The sequence below is a fragment of the Trachemys scripta genome, chromosome 3 (genome assembly GCF_013100865.1).
Source record: "Trachemys scripta elegans isolate TJP31775 chromosome 3, CAS_Tse_1.0, whole genome shotgun sequence".
NCBI lineage: Eukaryota > Metazoa > Chordata > Testudines > Emydidae > Trachemys > Trachemys scripta.
In genome coordinates this window covers 21,022,949-21,034,388 of record NC_048300.1, presented here as the reverse complement: position 1 = coordinate 21,034,388, position 11,440 = coordinate 21,022,949, and the positions used below count along the sequence as shown (strand labels likewise).

General features: G+C 46.9%; 1 protein-coding gene across 1 annotated transcript in view; it reads left to right on the top strand.

Moving 5' to 3' along the window:
• Nucleotides 1-6,924: 6,924 nt before the first annotated feature.
• The window catches only part of PAPOLG (poly(A) polymerase gamma), an 89,188-nt gene continuing 84,672 nt past the window's right edge, over nt 6,925-11,440 (top strand). Inside the window, exons 1-2 of the mRNA XM_034764197.1 lie at nt 6,925-7,061; nt 9,306-9,323. Coding sequence (XP_034620088.1) covers nt 6,925-7,061; nt 9,306-9,323 — 155 coding nt within the window. The remainder of the gene's footprint in view (nt 7,062-9,305; nt 9,324-11,440) is intronic.

Here is an 11,440-nt window from a genome sequence, read left to right as displayed (position 1 = left end):
AAAACCTGAAAACCTATCAATCCTAAGTATAAGCAAACTTGACTAATTAACAATTTTTGTTATCTTCTTAGATACTCCATTGGTGGTATACATATAGAGGGAGTGTAGAATGAATCCACATCAATTTCAGATCTAGATATGAAGATATGGTACCAGAGAAAAATGTCTCCCAACCTACATTTCTGAAAAAGAAAAGGCATTAGATTTTTTCCCCCAGGAGTTAAAATCTGAAAGATTTTTTTTTTTTAAATCAAAAATACTTATCTGCATCATGTACGGACAGTCCAACTTTAGATCTCTTTGCTGTGAAAGGGCTTATGCACTGGACAACTGTACTTTTTGAGCTCTCTCTTTATTCTGCATCAGTTGTACAAATCTAGACAGTCTCTAGAACAGGGGTGGGCAAACTTTGGTCCGGGGGCTGCATTTGGCCCTCCAGAAGTTATAATCTGGTCCTCGAGCTCCCACCAGGGAGCAGGGTCCGAAGCTTGCCCGCTCTGGCACTTCAGCTGGGGAGCAGGGTCAGGGGCTTGCCCCACTCCACGTGGCTCCTAGAAGCAGCGGCATGTCCCTCCTCCAGCTCCTATACATAGAGGCAGCCAGGGGGCTCCACACGCTGCCCCCACCCCAAGCGCCGCCTCCGCAGCTCCCATTGGTCGCGACTCTGCATAGAAACCAGAGGGGGGACATGCTGCTGCTTCTGGGAGCTGCTTGAGGTAAGTGCCACCTGGAGCCTGCAACCCTGACCCCCTCCTGTGCTCCAACCCCCTGCCCCAGCCCTGATCCGCCTCCCGCCCTCCAAACCCTTCGGTCCAAGCCCGGAGCACCCTCCTGTATCACCAACCCCTCCTCCCCAGTCCCACCCTAGAGCCCTCACCCTTCCTGTACCCCAACCCCCAATTTCGTGAGCATTCATGGCCTGCCCTACAATTTCCATATCCAGATGTGGCCCTCAGGCCAAAAAGTTTGCCCACCCCTGCTCTAGAGGGATGGAACTGAATACGTGGTTGCTGAGATTCAAGGCAGCAAATTAGTAGCTCCTGTTCTGTTTCTGTATTAACAGTAAATATTACTTCAATCCCAACCAATAGGAGAGGTTTTAAGACAAAACCTTCTGTAGTGCTACAAAAGCTATACGAGGGAAGACTTTTTTTTTTTTAAAAGATGCAAAGAAGAGGGATTTCCCATGTGAACACCTTGCCTCCATGTTATGGAATTTGCATCAATGAGCGAGATATTTGACAAGTTGGCTCTCTTTTTCCTCTGATGAAAAATTGCATCTGTGGGTGTAATTTAGGTCTATTAGATGTCTCGGTACTTAATAGCACTCTACTACTTTGATATCTAAAAATTTACCTAAATTGTGCCTGCAAGTATTGGCACCACTAAATAGTAGGCACAAACAGGGAGACTCATTTAAGGCCAGGATGAAAATCAGCCTGTATGTTTCTACCTTTCCACTACTACAGACAAGGTCAAATCCTGTAACCTTGAAAGGATCACAAAAGGCCTCAGAACAGCAGAACCTCTACAGTTCTGATGCTGGAAGTTCCCAGCTGTGAAGTCTATCCAGAGGCACTCTGCCCCTGCCATGCTGTACAGAGCAGTATTCCGTAGTAACTCTCCATGCCACTGGGATCAGAGGCAAGTTCAGGAAGCAACAGGTGTGTGGCAATTAGACCACACGCCAAAACCTCCCATGAAAGTAGCGACAGAGGCTGCAGATAATGCACCCTAAAGGTTGCAGTAGTAACAGCCATGGAAAAGCCTCACAAAGGGTACTCTGCAGTGTGGGGAGCAGAAAAGCTTCCAATCTCTCACTGAGAATCCCTGCACTCTTCCCTGTTAATAAGCTTTGCACGGGGCTCAGTATTTGGCCCAAAGTGATTATAAAAATCATGGGGAAAACAAAGATGGATAATGTGTGATGAGTACCCAGATCACGGTTCAGATCTCTAAATCAGGTGTTAATAGACAATCCCCAAGACTTGGAAGAGTTTTCGGTTTTTGAAGTACCTTTGAAGTACTTTGGGGTTCTCTTCAGTAAAAAATCATCCCAATAGAGAGCCACTTGTCTTATTCAGGGAATCATTGCAACTAATGATACACAAACAGCGACAATATGTATTTGTTATTATTCCCTTTTATTAGCACGCATTCCCTTAGTCCATAGGTGCCACTACATACATTTAAAAAAGCAAATCAATGATCCATCAAGAGAAGGAAGCTGTGTGTAGTTTGTCAAATAGGATATTGGTGTGGACATGGGCCACATCCACTTACAAATAAACAACACTCCTTTTCCCTGTGCCATACATTCACCTATAGGACACATGGGGATACATGTCTGTTTTTATCCCCTCATGCACAATTGCAGCATCATGTATTTTCAGTGTGTAGCAGTTTTCAGTTATCTTAAATTGACATATCCCTTTATTTTCATGCCTATGTCCATGTGGCTCTTCTGCCAGAATTTGTTCTTCATTAGGGTGCATATGGATTTAGCTATGTAACTCTCTTTAATCCCTGTAAATGCTGGTTGTTTGCACAAGTTATGTAGCAAAGACAGAAAAGTATGTACAAAAAGCAAGTGTTAAAGTGTGACTTTTTAATCTTCTACCTGTCCCCAGCCTCACACTATAATAAAACATCCCCAAAGCTTGTCAGAGGAGAACATAATTAAAAACAACTATGTGCAAATTAATTAATACTGTTCCCTAAATATCTGCAAAGAATGAAATATTACTGTATAAAATAGCAAAGTGCAGAGCTGCAAGAGACTTGCCTTTGAACAGTGAACTGAACCATCCCAGGAGGTGCTACCATATCTAGTTCTCATCGATTAAACAAGAGCTCCTTATGGAAAACAAAGTGCTTCAAAGATGGAAACCTTATCTACCGACAAATTCCTACTGCATCAAAAAAGAGATTACTTGAAAAACAATAATACAGTACATTGGAAAGCAATGTACAGGCATCTACACTGCAAACACCTCCCTTTTTATTACATTATCACAGACAGCAAGTATATTAAGTGGAAGCTTTTAGATTAAATTGGAATTGTGTTCCCTAAAAGAAAAAAAGCAAATATACATCATTTAACAGGATGTGGATGGACCAGAATGGTACAAAACTAAATGCCACTGACACATACAGTAGGGATGCACTGAGTTATAGCACCTGAATTCTGTGGGCCCAATTCTCAGGCATACTAAGGCCACTTTACACCATCCCAGTAGTGTAAAGGAGTCTTAAAGTGAGAGTAAATTATATTTATAGACCCTCTAATGCCCCCTTTGCATTGCTAGCACAGTGGAAAGTGACCTTAGTGTACATAAGAATCAGGCCCTATATTTCAGTAGTTCCCTACTTTCTTTTCTGTTGGAGCCCCTCACCCATTGTGAGAGATTGATAGATAGACCCACATTTGCCCAATTCTCCAGCAGGTGTCATGACTGTACATCTTTCTGTCCATTCTCTCTCTTTCCAACCCCTTTCCATTCACATTCTTTTTTCCCCTTCACCTCCTTGTTTTTTCTCTCTTTTGACTTCTCTTTTTATTTAATTTTATACTTTTCCTTGGTTGTGGGGGTTATTTTAGCTCCTCTCTCCTGATTGCTCCCCTTAACTGTTATGTCACACACCAGAAGCCTACGTATTCCTCGGGGAAGGGGATCCACTGGAGCTCTGTGGAGATGGCATACAGGTTCTCCCAGCTGAATGATGTGTTGCAAAGACATAAAGCTTTGAACCTCTGAGCTGCTTCCTAAGGTCTCAGTTTAGCCAAACACTGAAATACATGCCTAACTTCAAGCATATAAGTAATCCCTCCGGGTTGAGGAAAGCACTAAGGCATGTGCATAAATTTAAGCATGTGCTTAAGGGACTTTGCTGACCAAAGATGGGATTGTTCACATGCTTTAAGTAGCTTTATATTCATGAGCTGTTCCTATGACCAGCTGTATTGGGACCAGAGCAGAAGAAATGTGGGTTGGTGGGTTTCAAAAAGCTGTTCACTGCTTTCCCCAAAGCAGCACATTTGCAGACGACAGTTGGAAATTCATTAGCTCAATATGGTACTTCTGTGATTAGAAGTAGAGTGCAAAAAGTTAAGGTTATTTAGCTTGGAATGGAGAAATGCAAAGGGGATTTGATTGAGGAATTTAGAATTATGAAGGCCATAGTGAAAATTGATTTGTCTTTCCTTTTTACAATGTTAAATAATACAAGAACAAGAGGACTTTTAATGACGTTAACAGGTAGCACCAATAAAGGGGAATAGTGCTTTTTGCAATGCACAGACAACCCATGGAATTCAATGCCACAGGTAATACAGACTATACTAGGGCTAGAGCTAAAAATCTAAGATAACAAAATTAACAGCTGTGCAAGCCAAAAAACCAACAACAGGATGCAAATTTCTCCCTAGTACAACATCTGAGATTCAGGATACATGCAGGAATCGTGGAGCAATGTGTCCCTTATGTATAGTTTATACCCACTGGCTAGATGCATTTTTGTCCCACCTTCTTTTGGAGCACCAGGCTACTGCTAGAGGCAGGATACTAACTAGACCAGCAGTTCTCAACCCGTGGGCCGTATATGGCCCAATTAGCACACAGCTGCAGCCCAGTTCAGCTGTGTGCTAAAGGCTGGCCTGCGTGCTGGGGTCCGCAGCGGGGGTCGGGGCAGCCAGTCAGCCCAGTGCAGTAGGGGGTCTGGGGCGGGCAGCCGGCTGGCCCAGCGCAGCGGAGGTCCGGGTTGGGACTGCTTGCCCGCCCAGTGGGGCCTGGGGTCTGAGGCTGCCAGCTGGCCCCACGGGGTCCAGGGTCTGACTGGTGCAGCTGTGCGGTGGGGTTCCGGGGTAGGCAGCCAGCCAGCCGCACATGGTGGGGGTCCAGAGTCAAGGTCCCGGGCTACTGCTGCCCTGCCACCCAGCCCCTGCAGCCCAGGTAACACATTGTGTAATACGTTGAGAACCACTGAACTAGACTATATATCAAGTCCCTGGTGGACAGGGGGGAGTATAACATACTGGCTATTAGGTCCCTTACTTGTAATGAAAGAAGACACAGTGAAGGTGAACTGTGAAACTTTTACATGGTTGAAAGCACATAGAGGAGCTGCTTTCCTAGTTGCCTACAATGTGCGCTCTGCCCCCTTGACCTCTGCTTACTAGTCATCAAGGTAATCAGGGCCGGCTCCAGGCACCAGCTGAGCAAGCTGGTGCTTGGGGCGGCAGATTGTTGGAGGCGGCATTCTGCCCAATCCTAGGGTGGCACGGCTGCTTTTTTTTTTTTTTGTTCTTGTTCCGCTCCAGCGTCCTGCAGGGCAGTTCTCTTCCTTCCCTCCCCGCCGACCGGAGCGGAGCCCTCACGGCAGGCGGCAGGAGGCGGCACAGCGGGAGGGGCCGCGTGGCAGCGCCCCTGCTGTAGCCCTGGCCGCCCACTTCTCTCTCTCTTCTGCCCGCTCCCTTCCCTCCTCTCCCCCCACCAGCCGGTGCCCCTGCACCTGCGCTCCAGCCACGCCGCAGGCTTTTTTTTGTTTTGTTTTGTTTTTGCTTTGCCATTCTGGCTGCCCCATTTTTTTTTTTTTTTGCTTGGGGCGGCCAAAAAGCCAGAGCCGGCCCTGAAGGCAACAGTGCTATGTTCATGTATACATATTTATATACAAACATGTAAAACAGCTTCAGGATATGCACATAAAACTACGTAACCACATAACCTTATTCTGTAACCGTTTCCTCCCTTCCCAAGTTCCTTGTCACATTGTTTAATAATAATTACACAGGAAATGCATCCCGATTATGTCTATCAGGAGTGGGAGCACAAAATGGAGGCAGACACAAAGGGAACAGCTGGAGTTTGTAGAGCCGGCCTACACTCTTTTGGTCCCCCTGCACCTCCAGCATTGACCAGAAGTGTAAGTAGTTGGTGAATACATGCAGTAAACAACAAAAGCTTTAAAAACCCAGAACAAATATGGAATTTACCTAATAAGAACTGAGGAAATCTTCTAGGTCAATAGGGCTCCACCTACACAGGTGTCCACCCACAGAGAGCTCATTGTGGGATGAGGGCTATGTCTGTGACTGCCTGCAGGTCGCATCCTCCTGATCACACTGACTATGGGTCCGATTCCAGCTCAGTAATTTCATATCTAACTTTTTATACAAGGAGCATTTATAAGAAGTGCTCATTAGTGATTTAGCATTTTACATTCAATCAGATACTTGGAAACTATTTTTTATTCACCTGAAGCTTTCCTTTAAATCGTGGGCCAGATCCTGAGCTGATGAAAACTGGCAAACTCGCATTGATTTCCATGGAGCTCTGTTAATTTACACCAACTGAGGATATAGCCCATGGTTTTCTCAAGGCCCAAGAAACAACCAAGGCACAGCAGGAAGCCAGGGATTTGAGAGTTCCTCACTATGAGTATGTCTGCACTGCAATGTAAGCCAAGTTCATGGACCCTGGATTTGAAAGCCCAGGGCTTGACTGTCCACACTCATTGGAGACCCCAGGTTAAGAATTTTTGAGCCCAGGTCTCACACCAGGACCCCAGAGTCCACACTGCAGTAGGCAGACCTGAGTCCAACCAATCATATCCGAAGTGACCTAGTGCCCTCCCAAAATGTGGCCACTCTAGCACTTTGTTCATGGTGTTGTGTGGGAAAACTTAACTGTCTCCCCATCAGACCACCCGACATCACAGGAAGATTTTGTAGGCTGCCAGCACATTTTGTCAAGCCATCATTTTGGTCTGCACAATCCCAGCAATGTGGAGAAATCACCATTTGAAGAATTTCTCTTGCTTGGGCTTTTACTCCTATTTCAGGAAACAGGCAGAACTGAAATGAGATGCTGATGGACCTTTTGGTGGTGTTTTCTGACCCACAGAAGGAACTTGACAGAACTCATGATGGAGCAGGAGGAGGAGGAGGAGGATATAGACGTGGAAGATCCCAACTGGCTGATGCCGCTCATGACTCTCAGAATAGCCACAGATGCCCCCTGCATAGATTGGCACTTCTGGAGCAGAGCCAGAAGTGCAGACTGGTGGGATCACATCATCAAGTGGACCTGGGATGACCAGCAGTAGGTCCAGGACTTTCGCATGAAGAAAGCTACATTTCTGGAGCTTTGCGAGCTGTTTGCCCTAACCCTCCAGCATCACAACACACACATGAGGGCAGCCACATCAGACCAGAAGCGAGTTGCTATAAGCATCTGGAAGCTGGCTACTCCAGACTGCCACAGATCCATTGCTAACCAGTTTGATGTTGGGAAGTCAACTGTAGGTAAAGTGGTGGCAGAGGTTCTGAAGTGATGAGGCATGTGATTTATGCAAAAGTGATGGACATAAACAATACTCCTAAAATAATTACTGGCTTTGAGAGAATGGGCTTTCCAAACTGCACTATTGATGGGACTCATGTGCCCATGGTTTGGCCTTCTGGGGGAAGCAAATACCTCTATACCCAGAGGCAGATTAAGCTTTTGTGGGCTCCTGGGCCAGAGCAAGTGGGGGCCTCTCCCCACCCTTTCTGCCTGCAATCATAGAATCACAGAATATCAGGTTTGGAAGGGACCTCAGGAGGTCATCTAGTCCAACCCCCTGCTCAAAGCAGGACCAATTCTCAACTAAATCATCCCAGCCAGGGCTTTGTCAAGCCTGACCTTAAAAACCTCTAAGGAAGGAGATACCACCACCTCCCTAGGTAACCCATTCCAGTGCTTCACCACCCTCCTAGTGAAAAAGTTTTTCCTAATATCCAACCTAAACCTCCCCCACTGCAATTTGAGACCATTACTCCTTGTTCTGTCATCTGGTACCACTGAGAACAGTCTAGATCCATCCTCTTTGGAACCCCCTTTCAGGTAGTTGAAAGCAGCTATCAAATCCCCCCTCATTCTTCTCTTCTGCAGACTAAACAATCCTAATTCCCTCAGCCTCTCCTCATAAGTCATGTGCTCCAGCCCCCTAATCATTTTTGTTGCCCTCCACTGGACTCTCCAATTTTTCCACATCCTTCTTGTAGTGTGGGGCCCAAAATTGGATACGGTACTCCAGCTGAGGCCTCACCAATGTCCAATAGAGGGGAATGATCACGTCCCTACTTAGTAATGCCCCTACTTATACCGCCCAAAATGTCATTAGTCTTCTTGGCAACAAGGGCACACTGTTGATTCATATCCAGCTTCTCGTCCACTGTAACCCCTAGGTCCTTTTCTGCAGAACTGCTTCTTAGCCATTTGGTCCCTAGTCTGTAACAATGAATGGGATTCTTCCGTCCTAAGTGCAGAACTCTGCACTTGTCCTTGTTGAACCTCATCAGGTTTCTTTTGGGCCCAATCCTCTAATTAGTCTAGGTCCCTCTGTATCCTATCCCTACCCTCCAGTGTATCTACCACTCCTCCCAGTTTAGTGTCAACTGCAAAGTTGCTGAGAGTGCAGTCTATGCCATCCTCCAGATCATTAACGAAGATATTGAACAAACAGTCCCCCCTCCCCCCCACACAGACACACTCCTGCTGGGGAGCAGAATCGGAGTGCGGGGGCTTCCCCCGCTCCCCGGCAGAAGTGCAAGGCAGGTGGAGCCCGGCAAGCCCTGCACACCCCAACCTCACTCCCCAGCAGAAGCACTGGGTGGGGGGAACAGGGCAAGCCCCCACCCCCTGACTCCATTCCCTGTCAGGAGTGCTGGATGAGTGGATGGAGCGGGTCAGGGTGCGGGGGCACCCATTTTTCCAGGGCGTCCCAATTGGCTTGGGCCCCTGGGCACGGGCCCCGTTAGCCCAGTGGGTAATCTGCCACTGTATATACCCTGTATTTATCTTTATTATTCAAAATACACATGATAAGATGTGATGTAATGATCACATCATTTGTATTACAAAACTAACAATATTAGAGCATTGCCAGGCTAGCCAGCTGCCACTAGAACACCTAAACATCAGTAATTAACCCACACCACAACCAGTTATCAAACACAGTGCACAGACCAAATGTTGAGCAGTGCAAACTGTGCTGTCAAAAAATCCCCTAATTTTGCATGTCCCCTGGCATGTTCTCCTTTCCCTACCCTATGTGCATAACATGTATTTTGGGCCACTGCACAGATGTGGAGACTTGCTTCAGATCCTAGAAGCTCTGTGGACACAACTGGGTTAATTACAGTGAAGAGTGCACAGAGAATGGCAAATTAAAAATCACAATTTTGTTTAATAATTGCAGACTGTTTTGTGGTGCACATTTTCTAAGTTATTTTTGTTGTTCTTATTGATCTTTTTTTTTTTTAGCTCTAACATTTTTGAAAGGTAATATACACTAAAAACACTGATAAATGCCTTCAACCTTAACTTGATTTTAACAAAAGATTTTTGTGTTGGATTACATTTGTCTTCTAATTTACTTTTCCCATTGTCATTCCTTCCAAATGAAACATAAGAACAAGTCCCTCTCCTGATTTTGCTGGGAGGTTGTCCACTTCTAATGTAATATCCTCTAACACTAAGGCTACCAGCCATGAGGGATTCAAAGTCATAACTAGCTGTCTATATCTACACAACTTTTAGTTTGTCCTCTCTGCTACCGGTGTTAACCTGTGTCTGAGGCATTACTTTTCCCTGGCCATTAGCAAATTATAAACCCTTTTTACAGAAAACACAGTAATCAAACTGCAGCTGGAGTCAGCGCCATGAATTATTAATACTGCACTATCACTTAGAACAGGGGTGGGCAAACTTTTTGGCCTGAGGACCACATTGGGGTTGCAAAACTGTATGGAGGGCCAGGTAGGGAAGTCTGTGCCTCCCCAAACCGCCTGGTCCTGACCCCTATCTGCCCCCTGCCACGTCCTGCCCCCTGACTGCCCCCCTCAGAATCTCCAGCCCATCCTACCCCATCTCCTTCTTGTCCCCTGACCGCTCCCTCCCCGTCCCTAACCACCCCCCAGGGACCCCACCTTCTTCCTGACTGCCCTGACCCCTATCCACACCCCTACCCCCTGACAGGCCCCCTGGGACTCCCACGCCTATCCAACCCCCACCCCTGTTCCCCATCCCTGACTGACCCCCCCCAGAACCTCTGCCCCATCCAACCGCCCCCTGCTCCTTGTCCCCTGACTGCCTCCTGGGACCCCCCACTCCCAACTCCCTTACCATGCCGGAGCCAGCCACGCTACCCGGCAGGAGCGGCAGGCCAGAGCGCGGGCGGCATGGCGCGCTGAGGCTGTGGGGGAGGGGGATCACTAGGGGAGGGGCCAGGGGCTAGCCTCCCCGGCCAGGACTCAGGAGCCAGGCAGGATAGTTTCGTGGGCTGGATGTGGCCCGTGGACTGTAGTTTGCCCACCTCTGACTTAGGTCTTGGCTACACTGGCACTGTACAGCGCTGCAACTTGCTGCGCTCAGGGGTGTGAAAACACCCTCCCCCCCGAGCGCAGCGCTGTAAAGCGCCAGTGTAATCAGCGCCTGCAGCGCTGCACGCTCGCTCACAGCGCTGCAAGCTACTCCCCTAGGAGCGGTGGAGTACATACAGCGCTGCGAGAGCTCTCTCGCAGCGCTGTGAAGCGCGAGTGTAGTCGCGCCGCCAAGTGTAGCCAAGGCCTCAGAGGCTGTAATCAAGGCCGCATTGTGCTAGGCACTATACATACATGCAATAAAAAGACAGTCCCTGTCCAAAGAGGTTACAATCTTAGCATATGACAAGAGACAAATAGTGGAGAAAAAACAAACTTACAGCACTCTAGAAATAATGAATGCTAATGACATAATATAGAAATACATCTCATGCACCAGTAAACTTCCCCTTTGTATTGAGAAATACAAAGGTCACTGAATAGTTATGAGAATTCTAATAATCAAGATCATAAGTGTTCCACTCAGTTTCACAAATATTATCAAATTAATGTGAACTCCTACCCTCACACCTAAAGCTTCTCTCTGCATGTCCTGAAACAACTCATTTACTGAGTAACTAACCATTAAAAGCCCCCTTCCTATGCTCTATCAGTTTTCCATTCTATTCTGGAGGTGCTCAATTGAACAGAGCTGATGCTTGGGCTGTTGGGCAAGAAGATTTTAAAGATTCTGTCTATATAACCTGTGTGTTGCAATGATTTTCAAGAACTGGTAGGGTCGGGGTGGAGGATTGTTGTTTAGATACCTTATTTGTGGAAGGAGCTGTATAATCCATTCTACTGTCATAAACCCAAAGCTAGCCATGCTAAAGGGAGGAGAGGTGGCAAAGAGAGATTTTCAGCAAACTCCTGGTTCTCTAATAATCAGTCCTAGTTTGCTCTTACTCTGAAGCGTATTGAGAGAGAGACTTCTCTTTTACGGGGCAGCACCAGAGTTGAGCAGTGTATGGAAAGAGGGAGTAGAGTAGGAGGAGGATGAACAATTTCTTTGGGATTGGGTAAGTGTGCAATAGAGGT